This window comes from Stenella coeruleoalba (assembly GCF_951394435.1).
Source record: "Stenella coeruleoalba genome assembly, chromosome: 21".
NCBI classification, from domain to species: Eukaryota; Metazoa; Chordata; class Mammalia; order Artiodactyla; family Delphinidae; genus Stenella; species Stenella coeruleoalba.
This window is the reverse complement of record NC_137167.1, coordinates 22613007-22635145: the sequence shown is the minus strand read 5'-3', so window position 1 is coordinate 22635145 and position 22139 is coordinate 22613007. Positions and strand designations below refer to the sequence as shown.

The 22139-nt window shown below is 38.6% G+C and overlaps 2 protein-coding genes across 19 annotated transcripts in view; one reads left to right on the top strand and one right to left on the bottom strand.

Annotated features, from left to right (window-relative positions):
• CFAP96 (cilia and flagella associated protein 96) overlaps positions 1–22139 on the top strand; it is a 155847-nt gene that overhangs the window by 119336 nt on the left and 14372 nt on the right. The window lies entirely within an intron of this gene.
• The window catches only part of SORBS2 (sorbin and SH3 domain containing 2), a 206935-nt gene continuing 186219 nt past the window's right edge, over positions 1424–22139 (bottom strand). For all 18 annotated transcript variants that reach the window (XM_079909161.1, XM_079909155.1, XM_079909159.1 and 15 more), the window contains 3 exons: positions 9469–9518; positions 5681–5787; positions 1424–3572 (listed from right to left, as the gene is read on the bottom strand). In XM_079909161.1, coding sequence (XP_079765287.1) covers positions 3511–3572; positions 5681–5787; positions 9469–9518 — 219 coding nt within the window. In that variant the 3' untranslated portion in view covers positions 1424–3510. The remainder of the gene's footprint in view (positions 3573–5680; positions 5788–9468; positions 9519–22139) is intronic.

Genomic DNA, 22139 nt, shown 5'->3' with positions numbered 1-22139 from the left:
TAAAATAATGAGTGTCCCTTCCTGCTGCCCTTCCGCTGACCTGGCTGGCAAGTTAGTGGACAGATGTGAGTCCACAGCAGATTGAGGCTGGTGAGTAGAGACGGCGCTTTACGGGGCTCGTTGTGTTGGATTCACAACGATGGATCCGACTCCACCTGCCAAGGTGGCCGTCAGTGGCACAAATGAGATGCACTTAGGAATTTTTGGTGTGTATTGATTTTATGCATTGACATAAAATCAAGTAAAACAGGTCACCAAGCATCAATTTTTGCAGCAAAAATAAATCCATTCTACCCAGAATCCTGGCATTCACAGTGAGGAAGCACGGCAGGAGGGTCGAACTGTGGCTGTAGCCGTTCTGGAACCTACAGCAGTGCCTGGCTGGCTGTGACAGAAGTCTAGGCACAATGAAAAGCTGTTCAGGGATTCTTGAGCCCGGGGCTTTGACAAAGTTTCTGCTGCATCTCAGCAGACTCTACAGAGGAGCAGATGATAAATTCTCAGGTGGGACAAGGGAATCCAGATTTTGATGCATGTGGTTTTAAAATCCCAGATTTATATTTCTAGCGTGCCGAACACTTGGCAACAGATTCTCTTGGAGAGAGTAATGACAAGCAACCTCTGAGTACACCAACAGCATCCTTCATTTGATCAGATTCAGATTCACCTAGTTAAATTACCCATAAATGTTCTCATGAAAACAGGGACGAAAGAATAATATGGGTCATATTCTTTCTACAAAGGGAACATATTTTGTGGAAAGCTAATACATAGTGGAAACTATGCAGTGGAACAGAGGGGATCAGGGTGGGTATTAGGATGAAGCAACATGATAAGACATTGTTGACAACTGAATGGGCAACAGAGGAACGTACGTGTTTCTGAATATGTGAGTGATAGATATGGAAGAGGGCTGAAGCACATAGAGCAGAAAGGACTACGCTTTATTAGAAAGGATCCAACTAGAAGAGCTAGTTACTTACTACCTATGTGAGATAAAGGAATGACACCCAATGGCAATACATAGTTTGAGATTCATTGAGATCTTGTGAGTATTAACAGTGTCTGCCATGCCAATGGTGATAAAGCTTTTTAGGGCAACTGAAGAAAGGTGAATTTGGAAAGTGCTTACAACTTCTTGTAACTAACTTCTTCTTAGAAAAATAGCTATTTTTGAGGCAGAAATATTTTAAAATGTGTTATTTTAGCTGAAGAGCAATGTTCAGCCAAGGAGTATTTAGCAAATGAGCTTTGGTAATGGGTTTAAAAAATATTTCTTCTCTGAGCTTATGCAAATGCATCTTTTCTCCATTTGTGTGTCAAGAGAACACAGAGCAAATGCATTTCCTCTGAGGTTTATCTAACCGATTGGGATAAAATACACAATTCATGTAAGGATAAATGTCAAGAAGAAAAACTGAAGTATACTTCCAAGCAAAATTTATTAGATGTCTATTCAAGAAAAACACAATGACCTTTGCTTGTAAGAATTCAAAGTCAATTACCTAAAAGCTAGGTATGAATATTTTTCCTTTTAAAATCAGATACAGAGAATAGAAACATTAATTTTTCTTAAATATGACAGGCAACAGATATTGAATTTTTTCTCATAAATGGCATCAAAGGTAATTATTCATTTATCAGCAAAGCTGCATGCAGTTGACCTAATTTCAAACCCAAAGCCTTTAAAATATAAAGCTGGCTGTGAACTTGACAGTAATCAAGGTAGTAATCAAGGCTACTCAAAGATGTTTCTTTACCTTCTTTCTAATGAAATTCCTCTCTAATCGGTAGTTATATACATTTCAGTTTGGCTGCTAAGATGTTTTATGTTCATAAACTTTTGCAGAAGTGCTGTCTTACAGAATTGCACTGTCAAGGCATAATGATGATTTGTGGGAGATGTAAAGGGTAATCTGTTGAAAGTGTTTTAGCTTAGTTTAAAGGAAGGATAAAGACCAAATTAGGAAATTCCCCTGTTTTCTCAACAACTAAATAGTCCATACAAAAAATGAGCAAACATATGTACAAAATTCTAGAGTCTACATGCATTGTGAAAAGATCAACCACTGTTCACAGAAGAAATGCCATAAAAAGTTTTGTCTATAAGGTGCTCAGGATCCAAATATGAATAGTTCTTATGCAAAGTCATAAGAAATACAAAGCTAGTTCTCGGGTATGTGTAATTCAGGCACTGTTAAGCACATTAAATCTTTCAGGTCCCAATATCATCTTCAAGGTTTCTACTGCAGGGCAGAAAATTTAACCTGAATGATTTAACATTGCTTCTAAAAAGTGCCTAATGTATTCTGAGGAAATATTTTACACACACTAGGAAAATCAGGCTCAACATATTCCTGTCCTCAAATGTAGCCAGGATTCTGAGTTCCAGAGAAGAAAAATAATTATCATAGTAAAAATAATTGTACTGATCATAATCCTTACTAAAACCAGCCTTAATACTTGTGATGCTTCTGAAGTACTCTATTTCTATAAAATAATATGTGAGATTCCTTTACATTTCTATAAATGTACAACATATCTTATGGATTGTCTGTTCTCATACAATCTCAAATGTGTATGTGTACACACAGTGAAATCTTACCTATGAATATTGCTTACAGATGCTTTCAAGTGTCTATGTTAGAATGATTCTTTGCACCTCTCACTAACACTGCTTTCATTTAACTTTTATCAGATAAATAAAACACTAAGAGCTCATTGTTCATGATGCTGATTATTACATTTTAATATAAAATAGCAATGCAACTTTACAACACAATCGTTTTCTGTAATCTAGCTAAACCTCTTATATTCTCCTGATTATTACCAAAGGCTCTTATTCACTTATTGTTTGCACTTCTAAAAAGTACAAAAAAAAAAAAAATCCTGCAGAAGACTCCTATTTGAAACTCACATTCAATTCAACAAAATCACACTCATTCGAATTAACTTTCCTACTCTCGCTTTAGATTCTGTAATCACTGTGCATATTACAACATATAAGTGCAGGCAAACAATAGCTGAAGTACAGTTGTCATATCGTGTAAACCAGGACACTAGGCAAACTCGTGAAAGGAAAATATACTGCCAAGCTAAGAAGGTGAAAATGCAAACCCCAGCAAGTAGTAATAAACAAGCTTCTGGTTGCCTGAGGGGAGAACATCTTTCAGAGTGGACAAGAGAGCCTCCTTGAGACACTTACTTTTTTGCCTCAACTACTCAACCGTTATTAAGTATAATGATTTTCTTTCTGCTGCCGCATATTGACTTTTCAAAGTTTAGAGCAGACGGCAGGAATATGCACTTTCACACCGAAGCAAATCCTCCAATCTCCCCACCGCAGCGGCAGTTCCATTGCTGGTGGTTTGGTGGCAGATGGAGATGGTGATGGTGGGTGACTTCTATTGGAAACCAGAAGGCATAACAGCAGGAGGCCTGTGGAGATCTTTCAGGCAAGGTTATGCAGATGTGGTGCTGAAATGCAGCATAAATAATGGGGAGAGTGATTCACAGCCTCTTGACATAGTTCCCGGGAAAAGTACCAAAGAATTTGGTTCTTCTTGAGGTTCCTGAAAATAGAAGTGATACATGAAAGAGGGGTAACAGCCATTAAATGTCAGTTCATCTATGTGGGCTTGAAAACTCACTAAGAGAGCAAGCCCTCAGGGTTTGGAAAAGAGAGAAAACTCACTTGAAGGGATAGGAAGACAAAGTAAGCAGTTTTATCTGTTTTGCCTGATGCCTCTGTTGCCTCTTGAGCTTAAATGCTGTGCTTCCATCACACCGGGCTGAACAGAAAGCTCAGCCTCTCAGTCTGAGGGGAGAGACAGTCTTGCTGAGGAGGTGGGCTTTTGTGGGTTTTTTTTGCGATACGCGGGCCTCTCACTGCTGTGGCCTCTCCCGTTGCGGAGCACAGGCTCCGGACGCGCAGGCTCAGCGGCCATGGCTCACTGGACCGGCCCCTCCGCGGCATGTGGGATCCTCCCGGACCGGGGCACGAATCGTGTCCCCTGCATCGGCAGGCGGACTCTCAACCACTGCGCCACCAGGGAAGCCCAGAGGTGGGCTTTTAAGTACAATGATACTCAAGTCTGATGAGGCTCCATTACCGAGGCTGCTAGACAGGAGTGAGGAGTGGAATAGGAAATGCAGCTGGGAAGTGACATTTTCAAATCCAATCTTCTCAGTTAGGATAAGGCTGGCCACGTGATAAGGTAGGCTGGAAAAGCACCACAGCAAGGCTTGGTTCTGGGAGCAGGACGTCTGTCACAGCTCCTCAGCACAGTGTAACGTGAAGGCTTTACTGGGGCTGCCATCACTCTCCAGTTTTATTATCTCATACAAGATCATGCTGAGCGCCACAGCATTCCTTTACAAATAGCGCTGCCAGGGTCCTTAATAAAATATAGAAAATTTGAACTATTTACCAAGTCACTAAAGAAAAGAAAGATAGACCACTACTAGTGGGCGGGGGTTCTATCACTGGGCATGTTTCTAATATGAGGAGTAAAACCAAATGCATAAGCGGCCATCATTATGATCGCCTTTGGATTAGAATAACATGATTTCTTTGAAACTGTTTGGAAGAGCTAGTGCACTAAATTCTTCCTTATGATTTCCAGCTCACATAAAGCGAACAGGGTCTCTACACTTCCCTTTTGCATTTACTGTCCTGGTTTGATGACTGATTTTCTTTATCCCTGTGTAGGTAAGCCATTTTACCTTCTTCTAAATGGGGGATTAATATAAACAGAGGCAGAGGCTTGTGGCTGCTAATGTGGCCTTTGCTCTTATATTTCCCCACTGTTGGCCTGTCTACAGAAAGCCCTTATTCCCTCATCTTTTGTCTCCTCCATCCTCCTATGCCTCTGATTCCTCTTTACCTCTTTCCTCTGTGACTTAGTATATGATACTCTTGTCTACAAAATTTTTCTCAGAAAACCTCTAGTTTTCTTTTAAGACGGTAAGAATGGGATTGTTTTTTAAGTGGTGAGAATGGAACTTCTATTTGGACCACACATTAAAGCGAAGGTGAATCACTGGTGTTTTAGGGCACCTACAGCAGACCTAGTCATGGGTGAGTTGTTCATTTCATCTTGTTTTCTCAAATTAGATCCTCACTGCTGACGACTAACATTTACCACTCAACAAGGGTATTGGTATTTTGCATCTAGGGAGCAGTTTCGTTGTTTTTGTTCTTAGATCTCGGTCTTTCCTGGTTGGTGCTATTTAAAGAAATTTTCTTCTCTCAGTTGAACTGGAAATAAAACCAGCAGAAAATCACGTATACCTGAAGCAGTAAATACTAAACTCTATTAAAAATGCAATTGCCGGGCTTCCCTGGTGGCGCAGTGGTTGAGAGTCCACCTGCCGATTCAGGGGACTTGGGTTCGTGCCCCGGTCTGGGAGGATCCCACATGCCGTGGAGCGGCTGGGCCCGTGAGCCATGGCCGCTGAGCCTGCGCGTCCGGAGCCTGTGGTCCGTAACGGAAGAGGCCACAACAGTGAGAGGCCTGCGTACCGCAAAAAAAAAAAGTCATTGCCTTGAGATTACATAGTGCATATGGATGTGTGAAAGATCAAAGGCATTATGAAATCAAAGAAAGCTTGACTATCGCATCCAACCGTGCAAGGGAGCAAACATAAGCAAATTACAAAATGGCCAATGTACACATACCCACAAACCATCCATCATCACATTTTTCCATCACGTCAATGACATCACTTTCTCTGAGCTCCAGCTCGTCTTCATTCCTAGGAGTATAGTTATACAGAGCCTGAAACCTTAAACAGGACAAATGGACGCGTTAAACAAAATCTTTATGCCTCTGTGAAATTACAGAAGAGAGTATAATATTTATTTTACTTTTAACATTTCTATTTTTATTAACATATTAATTAGGTAGTATAAGTCTTTGGTAAGCATGTAAAGTAAGTAGAAGTAGTTAGGCTTTCATGGGAATTAGACCACTCTAATAGCATTTCAAAACTCATAATGGGGAAAATTTATGGAAGATTCTAATATCCATAGTTGGATCAAAACATTTATAAATTGGACCTGCATTTCAATTGTCCAGTCATGGATAGCTATCATTCGGACATTAAATGATAGTACAGAATATAAAAGAAGTGATATGTGCATTATTCAGCTATATAAAAACAAGAAGGAATTACAGTTTTAATTAGCCATAATCAGAAGCAAGTAATTGCAGCTTGCAAGTGGAATTTTCAAAAGATTCTAAATTGAGATGCACAAAATGTCTCAGACACAACTTCTAAATCACTGTATGGGAATTACTATAACAGAGAAGTGTTCTTTGTTTTTGTTTTTTTTGTTTTTTTACCAGGAGGAATTCTTTAAAGCAGTTTAGTTTCATAGTTTGAATCAGTGTAAGTGGTGATCTCAAACAGTAGGTTAGGGACATACGTTCCTTTTTAAATGGGTCTCAGAGAAATTGTGTTCAATGTAAAAACTCTCAAAATAATCATATAAAAAAGAATTACTGATAGAATGCTGCCACTTTCTCTGTCTGAATTCTTTGAGAACACATATTTTGTTGACATTGATCAGTAGCAAACTCAGACATTGAATTTTTGGTAATAAAATAGCATGCATATTCATATGGACTGGCATTTTGGAAAGACACAAGTTCTAGCAGCTCGGGGTCAGGAAGCATTTGATATGCAGTGAACATGAAAACTTCATATTACCACTAAAATATTATCAGTATGTGAGGGGGATTTTTTTTAAAAGTTAGTGAATTTGTTTCTGCCGTTCTTCATAACAGTTAATGTAATTCTGCCAATGTAAGAAAATAAGAACCACATTTCAGGGCACTGTGAATTTTTTCAAGCCAACTTTAAAAGGTTGATAATATTGGATACTGCTCAGGAACAAGAATGATTTATTTTGATTACTTCATTCAGTCAGAAAATCATACTTCGGTAGAACAAAACTATTCTATCATGTCACCTGAACTCAAACATCATGTGATACACTGGGGCCTCGGCTGCATTGGCTTCTCTCCCTGTCCTTGAACTTTTCACATTGGGGGGTCTGGATAAAGTTGGATTGGGGGAGGGTGTATTGGGGAAAGAGCTGATAAGATGTGGTGCCTATCAGCCTCTCCTAGAAACATTATCTTCCCTGGCCTGAGAGCAAAGCCTGAAATTCCAACGTTAGAGATTTCTTCCCCTGTTAATATTTTGTCCTCCTAGTAAACCTTTTTAACCACTTGAGCTTCTGAGGTCTTCTATGGAAAAAGGATTCTCTGATTGTGGGGAAGGACAAAGAAAGGTAGCCTGAATCCCAGAGCCATGTGGAAAACAGACAGGAAGGTCTTGAATACTGACATTCCTTAATTTGGATGTTTGCATGGGCCAACCCTGGTTGGAACAAATTATTCTGCTGTTTGATTTGAAGATGCTCAGGTGAAGGAATGGTATCTCTTGTCTATCCCTGGGGAAAGTTAATTTCACCATAGTTCCTTTTACAATCTCACATCTGAGGGAGATAGGCATTCCTGGGCTGTTAATTCCATGGATATACATTGCATCTCTCACTTTGGGAAACACTGATTCTCTGAGCTTTTCAGGCTTCAGCCTTCACCCAGGCACATCTCCAGCCACTTACAGAGACAGACCTATTTAAGGCCACAAACCCCAGCTGCTTGAAGAATCTCAAGGTCCCAAGAGATTAAAAAAAAAAAAAATTGGCATGAACTCCTTCACTTTGATATGATGAAAGCCACTATGCTTATCAGAGTTTACTTACCATTCTGGTTTAATTAGACCACCAAAAAAAAAAAAAAAATTTGGAAGTTTCATGGAAACATAAACAAACCTTCTGGAAATCCTCCTGCCTCTGCTGGCTTTCAAAATCAGTATTGCACGACAGGAAATGCAGTCGAATTACAATAAAAAAAAATGCTGTTTTGAAAGATGTGTTGGTGAGATGAATGATGGTGGTGGGGTTAGGATGCCTCAAAAAGAAATCTGTCTTTTAAATAGGAAATGCTCAACCAAACTTGAAGCTCTCTCTATAACTTGCAACTTCTTCTATAACATATTTTACCATACTTCTGAATTGCAGTGACATTATAACATTATGTTCCTATTTTCACTCAAAACCTATTTCTTAAATGAAAGAGATTAAGTGACACCCATCTAATTGGCATTGTGATCAAATAGAAATTTAATAAAGAATGTTTTATGTCCAAAGCAGGACACTGAAAATGCCTTTTTCCACCTGTGAGCTCATAAACACGAGGAAGCATTAACTTTGTGACATGAAACAGTGTGACATCACCTACATCTTAATTCATAAATTCATTAAAAGCTGCTGATATAATGTGTTGATAATGCAGTAAACCTAGGCAGCCTTGGGATTTACTTTCTGTGATGTGATCCCTTCATCATTTGTGTAAATAAGGAAACACAAACCTTTCGAGTTACAAGTTATATTTAACATTTTTCCAAGTAAATGAAATTTTGAATTATTTGTACCTCCAAGCTATTTTTTCATAGTCTTTTCCTTAGCAAATAAAACCTTTCTGGCTGTACTCCGTGAGAGCCAGTTTCAGGTTAGAGATGGTTTCCGAGGAGCATGCTTTTAGCTGAGCACCAGGTCTGTGAGGAGTGAGGTCACCAGGCCCCCCTGGTTTGCTCTGCTCCGGGGGAGCAGAGCTTGGACAGTGGGCAGGAGGCACGCTGTGTGTGCTCAAGTCAGCCTGACATGGTTTAGTCCTGTAAATGTTCCTTCCCAGTGTCTAGCTCTGCACTCAGAGTAGGCAACAGCCAACAGGAAGTGGATAACCTCTGAATATCTCTCATGGGCAAAATGGGGCAGAAGGAGACCCTAAAAGACAATGTGTGACACCTTCAGATTGATTCGACTTAGAAAGGAGAGGGGATTTGAAAGAAAGTGTGAAAAGGCATTTTCCTGGTCCTCTGGGTAGTGAACATCGTGTAACTGAATGACAGTGCATGCTTTAATACTGCCATTTCCAAAAGAATGGAACTTTGGAATTACGCTACTAACGTATCACTGTAGGTCTACTTTGACATTCTCCTGCTCTTCAGATATGTGTAAAAACAATGTTAGAACATTTTCAGTGTATCTTTAAGGCTGTAGTTACTAGAATCTACGTGGTGAGTAGAAAAGAGCGGGAGACAGATTCATGAATCTTAGGAATCACTGCAGCATTGGAAGGGTTTTTTCTTAGTGCATAAATCAAAGTCTTCTCTGCAAAATCACGGATTTTTTTTTCTTAAATTAGCTTCTGTTCTCTGTTGTGAAAGATGGAGACTATTGCAATTTCTCTTAATCTGGGAGATGTCATCTCATGTTAGTTACTCTGATCTCTTTCATTTGCAAAGTTGTACCATCCTCGCTTGTGGTACATCAGTTGTCCATTTTGTGGGTCAAGGTTAGTCTCGAATTTAGAAGATAAGAAGAATACTTACGGTTCCCCCCCACCTTGAATGTTTTCATGAGTAAACACAGGACGCTGTGGCTGAAATGAAATGATTTTCAATGTAATCAATGCTTAAACTGGTACTAATTAAAAGATAATTTGGATAATGGCATGGCACTTTTCTTGACATTTAATATTTCCTGTTGTAAAAAACCAAGAGGAAGGGAAAAAAACCAAATAAAGGGTTTCTGCTGGATTAATAATTAAAATATTTTGAAAGGTGCTTTAAATTAAATTGAAATAACCAAGGTTCAAATGTTTTGAACATATCTGCAATCTTGTCTGCTCAAGCTTTAAGGAAGAGTCAGGGTTTAGTCCCATTGATTTTTCAAAGGCCAGGAACATGGCAAGAACATAGACACCAAATCACTAGACTGGGAAGTCTGGACACCTTCATACAACCTTATTCTTCAGCGTTTTCTCAAACAAGCAAAGAATAAACCACATTTAGTCTAACAGCAAAGTATCCACATTCATTCTAATATACTTTTCCTTCACAGACAACATTTTCACATACAGTACAGATAAACATGTCAAGAGGCAGACATGTCATGCTACATTTGAAGTTACACTCTCTGTTCTCAATGTGGAGGAAACACATGCATTTTTAAAAAGAGAAAACAGAGAGTATGAAATAGCATGTAACAAACAATATCCAGGTAACATGTAACATTTTACCTTAGAAGAGAAATATTGGTAGAAATTCCCAGTGCACTGAACTCTCAAAAGAGTTTCCTTTCTTTTTAAACTAAGCATCAAGACCAGTATCTGTAATAGATACTTATAATATTGGAAATGACAAGCCTTTGCGTCCCATATATCCACATAAAAATTGCAATGAATGAAAGTTCACACATTTCTTGAATATGTAAACACAATGTATTATACCGACTACCTAAATGTTTATACCGACTACCTAAATGTTACCTTTTAAGGGGGGAAAAAAAGAATTTCAGTTCATTCATAACACACTTCAAAAGCATTCTCTTCTAAATGATGGCTGCATGGTAAAATGAGATAAACCAGAGTTTGCATGGCAAATTGCATGGCAATTGTAAGTGATTCTTTATTGATGACTGCATTCATTTTTACATCCATGTCTTTAGACCTCAGGGCTAATTCCTGGATCCCGGAGTTAGGAATGGATTACTGAGAGGCTGGGAATTCCCCCTGCAGACTGTCCATAGAAACCCCATTGGTCCAAGAACGGAGGGGGACTCTGGGGCTCCTCTGAGTCTTCGAGTCTACAATCTGCTCCCTTCCTGCGTTCTTTATCTACTCCCTTCCCATCCAAGCTGTCTATCTAGCATAGTAGACTAGGTGCTTACTACTAAAACTTTAAGCTTTCAGTTAATAGTAATTGGAAATGTTTACGAACAGTATTCTTAGAAATTTCACTCAACAGTCTGTGCATGGAATATATAAGCATAAGATTAAAGAGTGGATAAAAATTATCAGACACATGTATGACTTAAGAGTATAATACTTACCCTATAAATCAACATAAAATAACTAACAATGTATCTATTATTAGAATTATAACATATACTATTTTAAGAATGATTAAGACTAAACCATTTTCCAGCCATTTTTAAGGTCATTTAATTCAACATATTATTGAAATCAGTTTAAATGTATGAAGAGGTAAAATAAGTCATTCATAAGCCTATATCCTATTACCTTTCTACAGGTTCTCATCCAGTCATATATATATGATGTATGTCATATATATCTTATATATATGTTTTATGCAGAAATAATATTTGTATATATCAATTGCTATTAATATTTTGTAATTATTTCCAGTCTCCTTTTCTCAGTCTTCCTTTTCATTTTAAATCACTGCAGAATATTATTCCCTTACATATCTGTCTATACCTTTTTTGGTTGTCTTAACCATTTCTCTCTCTCTTTTGTTTTTGAAGTTCAGATTGATCTCGCCCTTTTCACTATCATAAATAACAATACCATACAATTTTTATACAAAGAACTATTTTCTTGTTTTGAACTATCTCTTAGGACACATTTCCAGGAGTAAAATTTCGGGCCAAAGATTATGCATTGAAGCCACACGATATTAAAAATGCTGGTGTTAGTTACTCAAACACACTATATTTAAAAACGCAATTAAAAAAATCGAAAATGCCATGTTTTGAATCACATACAAAGATAGCAATGGTTCTCTCACAAAAACAATCATAGAGCAGTTTACAGTGCACAACAAAGTTATAAATAAGGAAATATTATTTGTTCTTGTCTTAAGAGAAAATCTTTTGTAAAATATATTTCATTGTGCTCTAAAAATGGCATGCCTATTTCCACATATTTAAGCCATTCTAATATTTTTGAGTTGAGTAGAAGTTTCACTTTGATATCACGGCATCCAGTGCTTGGTAAAACTGGCTGGTCTAATTTCATTGCTCCCTTACGTTAAAATGTGAATGCAACTTTCAGGATTAAACTGTTCATTAACGTAAAACAATCTACTTATAAAATCCGTATAGCACCTTTCCGTTATTGTGATTACAATTCCCCTGGTTTAATTCCTTTAATTCAACTCATCTCATAAATCATTTCAATGAACCATCTCTGTGGCAATTATGAAAATTGGGCTATTGCCAAAAGTATGTGGCTTCGTTAATTCTACAGGCCTCTAAGTCTTAAGAACTTGTGTTCCTGGGTGTGTCAGCCAGTAACATCCTTGTTTTTACTCATCTTTCTCAATACTTCCTTCATATCCTTTAAAAGGATCTACCCCCACTGTTTTGTTTTTTCTGAATCACTGGTTTTCTATACTGTTCACATACTGAGGCTAGGATTTATCACAGCTTTTATTAGCAGAGAAGTTGTGTATCTATTATAATGGTGACTTTTAGAACTTTTCTGAGGTTACTTTTGATAGGAGTCATCTCCATGTGAATATGGATAGCTAGGAGGCAGTTTTAAGGAAAGATGACCAGTTACAGCAACTGACATAATTTATTTTAAAAGTCTTTTGGGACTTCCCTAATGGTGCAGTGGTTAAGAATCCACCTGCCAATGCAGAGGACACGGGTTTGATCCCTGGTCCGGGAAGATCCCATATGCTGCGGAGCAACTAAGCCCGTGTGCCACAACTACTGAGCCTGCGCTCTAGAGCATGCGAGCCACAACTACTGAGCCCACGCGCCACAACTACTGAAGCCCGCGCGCCTAGAGCCCATGCTCCGCAACAAGAGGAGCCACTGCAATGAGAAGCCTGTGCACCGCAAGGAAGAGTAGCCCCCACTTGCCGCAACTAGAGAAAGCCCGTGCGCAGCAACGAAGACCCAACGCAGCCAAAAATAAATTAATTAATTAGATAAATAAATTTATATTAAAAAATAGTCTTTGGTCAATAGAGGAATAAGCAGCACAGATACTTATGAGGGCATGTTTGTGTCTTTCCAGTGTTGGCGATGACTAACTATATGACCTTGGATATGCACCTCAGCTTCCTTATCTCTAAAATCAAGGAGGTGGACAAGTTGATGGTTTAGATCTTGTCCCCCTCAGGGAATCCATAAAGGAATCCACGTTTCCACAGATATATTTCCTCTGATACTCATTCAGTTGTCAGAGAGCTATGACAACTGGTTTTGGTTAATTCCCAAGTGTCTCAGTCATGTAAAAACAATTAATTTTAAAACAATAATTAAACTTCATTTTTCAGATCAGTAAACCAAAACCCAAAGATAATTTCTTAATATCACAAATAAGCAAGAAGAAGGAACAGAACTACAATTCTGACTCTCACTCTTTATTGCATAAAAGCTCACTATGATGGAATAGATAGCGCAGGCTTTTTAAAATCAACACCTTAATTTTTTTCCTTTAGGCAAGTGTTATGTTCTGTATGGATACCCAAACAAATTGTCGTAGAAGGTTGTCTTTTGCCTTTCCCCTTCCTTATAACTGGGCAGAAACCCTGGGGCAAAGACCTGTGAGGTATCTGCACTCTTTTGCCACCTAATGGTGAGTAATGGCAGCAACATGTTAAAAGTTATTTTGCCTTTGGACAGCTCTCACCAAGTTGCTTCAGCCTGGATTCATTTTGAAAGGATATTTTAAAGACCACAGAGCGATGTGGAATAGATATTCATCTGTTTTTCTGACCATGTTCTTCCTATCCCACATTTTAAATTCTTGAGAAAGGATCAGTCTTTAGCCACCAGTATTTTTGGTCTGTGTTCATTTGTATTTTCACTATCTGCTCAGGCATTTCTATTACTCATAACTTCTTAGCGGTTTTGTGATAAATATAGAAGATACATGAGTGACATTCAAGAAGCTCATATGAGCTGTGAGTTTAAAAAGATGATTTTGAAGTTAACAGATTGCAGTCACTGTGCTGGAAATTTTAAGCGAGAATTATGTCATATTTATATTTCCTTAATGAGTCTTAAGAGCACAATAAAAATTAGAAAACCCAATGAAACATGCTGTTTTTATAGAATCCTAAATATTTAGCTTTTTCCTTGGCAATGCAACAATCTTTTTTTTCTCTTTTAGTGTAGCTGTTTTTTAGTGTTGTCAAAAGCAGATACAAATGAGACAGGTTTTAAACACATGCTAATTTTCAAAGCCAGAACCAATCACAAGCCACTGCTCATAAGAAAGTTGGTTTGAAATATCCTAGAACCTTAGGTATCAGTAAAATATATACTTTTCTAGCTGAGATAGTAAGGCACAGTCTATCCTAAACCTACCTTCTTACCTGTGCTTCTGCAGAGGCATCTGGAGGATTAGCTATATCTAGTACTAGGTAATTCTTAGGTAAGGATTGACCATTACTTTAAATACTAATGTGGGAAAATCTTTGAAAGAGCTATTAGCAGTTCTAGAGTTCTTATTTTTTTTTCCCAGAAAATGTTAGGTGTGGTACTTGCCAACCAGAATTAGATGAAATTCTCTTAATAACAAACAGTACCATGTTTATGTTTCTAGGCGTATTTTTCTTTCTTACCTTATACAATTATTTTAAATCTTTAAATTATTTTTTAAATTGTGGAAACACAACTTTGCCTAAATCTAGAGAATATAGAATATTTGTGTTCCACACAAACACATATAATAGAACATATAAGTACATAATGTAAAAATCTGACAAAGAAAAAAACTTATGGTGACCCAAAGCATACCATCTCATTGACCCATGGGAATTTATGGATGGGCCATATTAATTTTGGAAAAGTTTTCTTTTTTGGCTCTGGAAAGCCCTTCTGTGAGAATCTCTCCCAATCAACATTCCTCATTCTCTATGGCAACACAAATCTCTGCCTCAGAAACAAAATCAGGTCTTATTAGGCAAGGCAAAAAGCACAAAAATGGCCTAAATACAGAGAAGTATCTACATTTCTTAAAAACGGAAAAGGAAATCTGTCATCAAGTCCTTAAAAGCTTGCAGAACCATAATCATGTAATGGAGCATGTAAGATTAAACCAGCGGCCATCAAAATAGAAATGGGAAAGGACCGATTCAGGCAGAGATGAAAATTCTCAAACTCCTCGGCTGCCGTCCTCAGTATTAATGGTACCAATTAGAATCCATTCATTTTCCAGGGCTGTCGATGCCATAGAACTAAGTAGTCAAAGGGAAAGTAATCTGACCTTTAAGTTCAATCAGAGCTGTCAAGAGACTGGGAGCCCCTGGAGTCCAGAGAAGCAGAGTTGGCTTGAAAGGGTCATGGAGTAAATGCGGCACATGTCAGCAGAGCAACAAGATATTTTACAACAAGGGCCATGGGTTAAAAGAAATCCACATAAACTGAACGACACAGAAGCAAGCATCCCTGGAAGGGTGTGAGTTCAGTATATGATTGGCAGCAGCTTTATTCTTTGCACTAGAACTAGTGATGGGAAAGCAGTGATTTACACGAGATGGATGTGGAAGACAACATATACCACACCCTTATTTGTACAGAGGAGAATTGGGGCATGTCTTTGTCGCTTTTGGAAAGCTTACGCACACACATAAAGGAGAAGATCATTGCCCACAGACTCAGGATAGGATTTTCGTGTTGATCTGACTTCATAGCTGCTCATCATCATCAGAAAGGTCATTTCCTTTCAAGGGTACCTCCAGCCCTACTTCATTGGCAAAGCACAGCAATGACAACTAAGGAAGAGCCAGCCCACTGACGGCGGAGGGGTGGCCAGAGTGCCTGGCTCAAGGTGGGGCGTCTGATCCTACCCTGTGGGAACCGCTGAGCCCTCTGACTGGTGAACTGCAGGATCTCCAGGACATCACTGGGCTACGCGGAGGCTTACCCAAGACAAGTAGATCGCTTTTTAAATCAGCCTGGAAAAGCCGTAAGAAGTTAATTAGTTCTCATCTTCATTACCCAGCCTTCAGAGGAGCTTTCCTGTTTTTTTTTTTTTCCATGCACACACAGCATGCCAAACTCCCGAATGAGAGCAGAGCAGGAAGGGTTAAGACAGCTCTTCTGGCGGCCCAGAGTTTTCACAGCACAGGCATCAGTCGCTACTTTACTAGGGAACTCACAGGCAGAGCAGAGAGAGATTTATAGAGGGAAGTTGGTATAGGGAAGATGTTTGAATGCAGTGTAGATGGCTAAGAACACTTACAAGAAAATTTATGTCTTTAATAGAATGCTTAACAATTGGTTTCAAGATACTCTCAGATCTGACCTGTTTTCTTTGTGTTTATTTGAATAGATGCAAGGTAAGAGCCAGGGAAATCTTGCTTCATATCCATCAAATTTCATAGACAGTGTCAATCATTTGTCACAGGTAAATTTTCTAATAAAACACATACAAAGAAAATATGGGGAATTCCCTGGGGGTCCAGTGGTTAGGACTCTGCACTTTCACTGCCGAGGGCCCAAGTTCAGACCCTGGTTGGGGAACTAAGATCCCACAAGCCTTGCAGCATGGCCAAAAAAAAAAAAGGTTTTTCTGGGGGAAATTGTGAAATACTGTTTAATTAAATACAGAATATTGTTCTAACTCCAAGCACCTTGTGACTATTTTGGTGTTCTTTCAAAGTAAGACTTTTAATATGATAGTGAGTAAACTAACCTTTCTTGTGTGTATGTTTTATTTTCTGTCCATTCATGGACAAGACCTAGCAATGTACTGTCTGGTATTTGATTTGGCTTATGGGAACTTTAGCAGGACTAATGGACTTTTAAATAAAAGCATGTGCTTTTCTCAACTCTCATTTAGGAAAAAGTTCATAATAATTAGTAATGATTGACCTCATATCTTCAGTCTCTGGGGATGAAATGCATCAGGCATTTTTCTTTAAGGCTTGTGGCAGAGAATGCTTCATGTTCTCCAATATCCATTCTCTTCTTTGTCATCCCAGTAACAGAATCCCAAATGTTAGGTAGGCACACGGCCATTCTTAATAAGGTCTATTTTCCAAACTTCCTTGTATCTAGATGTACTTATGTGGTAAGTTCTGACAGATGGGATATGTGCGGTTTCTGGAAAATGCCCTTCAAGGAAGAAGACATAAGCTTCCCTCCCCTTTTTTCCTTCCTGCTGGCTGGAATGAGAAAGGGACTGCTGGAGCTGCTGCAGCCACTTTGGACCATGCAGTGGAAGCTTTTCATTGAGCATGGTGATGTGCCAAAATAAAATGGAATCTCCTGGGATCCCTGATGACTGTATAGCCACCTACCAACCCTGGATACCCTACATTTATGCATAAGAAATATATATTTCTACCTTGTTTAAGCTCTAATTATTTTGAGTCTTCTGGCACTGCAGCTGCCCCAATCTTGACTAATACAAGGGTTCTATAAACATCAAGACTCATAGAGAAAAAAAAGTAGCTGTTGGAATGACGTGGATAAACAACTGGAAAGATCATTTGAACATATTAGGAAGAATCAGGGCTTAATTTCATGTTGGAAACTGTGCTCAAGGGGATTACCTTCCAGTGGGATGGCTTTAGGATGAGGAGACTTCCTTCTGGGACCATAATAACTGAGTTCCTTGGAAGAAACCCAAGAAAGAGTCTTTCTCTCTGTTCACAAAGCGCTTGCACTGCAGCTTGAGTCCACATTGCTGCAAGACTCTTTTACAGAATATTCTTAGATGGAACTGGAAGCTCAGCTTACAGCAAAGCTGAGGATTATAATAATTTGTATTATGAAAAACCAATATTTAAAAGATGCTCAAAGACTAGAGAAAATATTGGATTCTGATTTATATATCAAACTCATAATTTATATGTACATTTCAGTCTTCCGTCATCTATAAAGTCGTGGTAACTTTTACTTCCATGGAAGATTTTGGATTGCATATGACAGACTTACATTATCTCAGAAAATACTTTAAAAGAACAAAATTGCGTTAAATTAACATGAGTTAAGTAAAACAATGGCTGATAGGGGTTGATAACATTGTTGTAATGATTTCATGCATACTATACTATGCCTATTAAAGCATTATTAAAATTTTATTTTCTCTTTGCTTTTAGTGCTAGGTTACTTTCCTTCTTTGTAATGAGCAAAATTTCTAACATTCTTGAAATGAGAGAAATAGGAAGCCTTCTTGAAGGATTCACATCAATTTGTTACTGTGTCAGATGTGGATTAAACTATAATAATGGCCTAAAATTTGTAGTTGATGCAATTTGTATGTATACTTACAAGCATAACTTCAGTGAACTTATATTCTTTCTATGAGTAAAAAATAGATTTATAAGGTTTTCAGAAAAAGTGGGGGATTAAAATGAACATTTGCTCTCAAATATGAGATAAAAAAGAGAAAAAACTTCATTTTTCTGGAGTTGGTTATTTGATGTGGTTATGAAAGTATTCTTTTAAAACATGGTTACTGTGAATATCTCCATTCTCTCATACCATTCTGGGAACAACTGAAACATACAGAATGTATGAGATGAGCTTGGTTCTTGCAGGAGAATCAACCTGTTGAAGTTCTGGTTTTGTCCTTGACACTACAGTGGTGTGTTCCATCTCTCTACATTTGAGAAGGCCGATTCTCAAGTTACTTGCCCACTTATTGACTGAGCTTAAAGGCTGAAGAACAAGTTAGGGAAAGGCAAGGAATAAATATTTTGGCCTTAAAAGAGAACCACAGAGAGGGAAAAAAAGGCAAATTCTTAGACTCAGACATTTTCTAAAGAATTATTATTATTTAAAAAATTTCCTAATTATTTCCTGCCAGCTAAGATAAAAATCTCAAAGGGCAAAGAGCAATATGTCTTTAAAATATACTACATTTTTTTCAAAGATTCCTTTTCTACGTAAGATAAAATTCACGTAGATGGACTATTTTGGTGAATAGATTTGGTGATGGGGGTTTGGAAGATTGCATAAATGGCATTTCTCAGGTGTTGGTGCTTCCTAGTTCAAAAACATGACTCTACCAGAGCCTTCGTTTTGTATTGTTTTTTGACTTATGTGCAGAGGCTCTCATTTCAGGTGGAGAAGATTGAGTGTGAGGTTGAGTCATTATTTGAAGTCCTTTTGTCTAAAGGAAAAGGTTTCAGGATCATTCTGGACATAGAAGTAAAACTTTTCTGAGATGGATTAATTTCATGCTGTGGTTGTCACTGCATCTCTTTCCAAGGCCAGTCATTAACTTTGTTAAAAATCTTTTATCATGGTATCCTAAGAGGGAGTTAAATACCAGCAGAGCTGCCAGCCAGCCAACAAGTCTCAGAGATGGATGCTTTGTTAACTGCTACAAAAGAAGCCTCCTTTCCACATCCTCATTAATTTACTTCAATTTTGTGGAAGAACAACGCTCAAGACATTGCCAAAGATCATCCAGCCCTTAGGCTCTGCTGAACCTGCTGATTGGTTGGGGAACTTGGGAGGCAATGAGCCCACTAAGAAGTGACAGAGGGTGACAGGCACAAAGCTGACCCCTTTGAATGGGATGGTTCTCCTGCTGACCCTCAACTTAAAAAAAAAAAAATCTAATAATCGCTTTTTATTCTTGTATGAAGTTTAGTTTGTTCTTCTCCTCAATCTAAGTCTAGCTGCTATGCAAATATATCTTTCAAATTTTTGGACAGAGGCCATGCTAATGATGTTAAAAGTTAGCAACCAATATCGAATGGCTTTTTAGATCTTGTGAGATGGCACCAACCTAAAGACGCACATCTAATTAATTAAGTTCATTGAAAGACATGCAATAAACCACACTCAAGATGCAGTTACCTTTAATTTTGGTGAGCTTATCTCCTGTTGATAAGAGTATTTAGGGAGGAGCGGAGATGAGTAGGGCTGGGTAGGCTGAGAAAGTGTGGGGACCAGGTCAGAGGCAGTGGCCAAGGAGGAATGAGAGGGAAGGGAGGAAAGCAGACAGCTGGGAAAGGATGTAGATGTTCTATCTCCCGAAGAAAGTGAAGATGGCTTAAATATTGAGGAAAGACAAGGTGCAATTATGCTTGTGTCCAGCATGAGGTCACATGCTTTTTAGAGAATACCCCCCACACCTAAATAATTTTAAAGTTACCAAATACCCTGGGGCGTGTGACATTTATGACAAATTCTTGCTTTGAAAGCACTAACTTTTTATTCTGCATTTGATTCAAAATTCCCAGTGGGTATGATTAGTTTCACTTTTTTCTGATATGAGCGGCTGGAGATAAGAACCCCCATAATCTACAGTTGTATAACGTAATTTGTGGGATGGGTCCTTCTAAACACTGAGGAAGAAAGCGTAAAACCCTGCAATGACTCTTTGTAACTTGCTTGTGAAGTAGATCACAGTTTATAGTCAGTTTGCTGCAAAGCTAGGGAAGTTACGACCTCTGTCTGTGCGTGTGCGTGCATGGTGGGAACTGGCTGTGAAACTCAGCCCCTGAGCACCACGCTGTGGGTGCTGCCTGCAGCCGGCAGTAGCAGTTCCTGGGAACCAAGCCACATGTCTAACCACATCTTAAACTTGATTAAATTGAAGGGGAAATTAGTTATTTAAGTAATTGACTTAGAAATCTGTTTGACTTACTGCAATGAATGAATGATCTCTATTACTAAGCAGTGTGTTTATTTTATACGAATGCAGACATGGCTCCCTTCTTTGTCCAGATGACATTTTCTCACCTGGTTAGGGGACGGCCAAGACTCAGGGTTTTGTGGGTGTCCGGTGGCCTAATGGGCACTCACCATGATTTAATCCCAAGAATACCCCATATAGACCAAATGCCTCTACATTTGTTATTGGTAAGATCTTAATTGGAAATTATGGGGTTTTAAAACTGATTTTCATTTTTAAAGATTTCTAAATAGAGGAGCCAGGGGGGAAAGTGACTTGCTTAGTGGCATAATATGAATCATGAATTTTGTTCCATAATTTCAATATTTGCCAGTAATCATATTTGCTTTTTAATTCACAGATTAAATATTTGAGACATCAAGTTTTTTTTTGTCTTTTTTGAAAGAGAGAAGCTTACAAGCTAAAGATTTAGAGCATTTCCCTCTTAACTGATTAAAATTATTGCCCAGGGTTCCTTGTTTGTAAGGTGAATATGTAGGACTCAACTCTTAGGTCGTCACCAACTTAAAGCAGTTACCTCTTCAGAAAGAGTGGAAAGGGAACTGCAGTATATTTTTCTTTTTTGTTTTCTTTTCTTTCTCTTTCTCTTTCTTTCTTCCCTTCTTTTTCAAACTGCTACTGCTACAAAGATATGGTGTATAGTTTTCTCACCCTGGAGGTGAACTAATCTCTCCGTGTAGCAATTTCCTCATCCCGAAAGTGGGAGTAATAATATAACCCACCCCACTGAGCTTTGAAAAGTAAAGATGTAGCATTCTTAGAAAGCTGCCTGACACTCAGTAAGAGCTCAACTATTAGCTATTATTATGAATATTAAAATTAGAAAGACTTTAAATTACAAAAATCTTTAAATATGGATTTATAGTAATAAATAAATAATGGAATAATATCACATATTTACATCATCTTGTTAAAATTTGGTGTGTTTCTATCCATCCCTCCATCCCTACCTCATATAGTGCTGTGTTTCTTGCATCGAAACCTTCCAAGACAGTGTCAAAATTGATGTTTATTAATATGGTTAACTGTACTAGCTAACCGTAGTAAGACTGGTTAGTTCTTCAGGAATTAGGCAAAATTAGAGTACCTCTTCACTGGGTTTTGCTGCATCGCTGTCTTCCTTAGGACTCCTAGGGTCTGTGGGCATTGCTATTGGAAATTTTAAGCGGTCAGCTTCCCTCTCTTCTTCCTCCTCTATGTGCAGGAGTGGTGTCACCTCTGTGCCATCGTGGCCACACCACAAGGCATCTGGTTCTTGAGATTCTGGCCCTCTTCGGATACCTGCCAAGACCCCCTCATAGATTTCCTCATCTTCTTCTCCAATGACGGGGAGGGTTTGGGGCAAGGGACCCACACTAGCGTGTGCAGAGGTCACGAACTTATCACCTAGGACCTCAGGTACTTTTTCAGGGCCTGCAGAACCCTTCCTCATTGTCAGATCTGCAAAATGGTTTTGAGGTGTCTTTCTGGAATCCTGAAGTGGCGCTGCCCCAGGGGGCTGGGCTGCAGCTGAGGTCGCACCCAGGCGGGGGAGAGGTAGCAGCGAGGAGGGTGGCTTGGCAGGTGCAGACGCTGGCGGCAATGGGAGGACAACAGAGGGGTCCTCCTTAATTTCAAGGGTGGTCTCCTCTGGGGTAT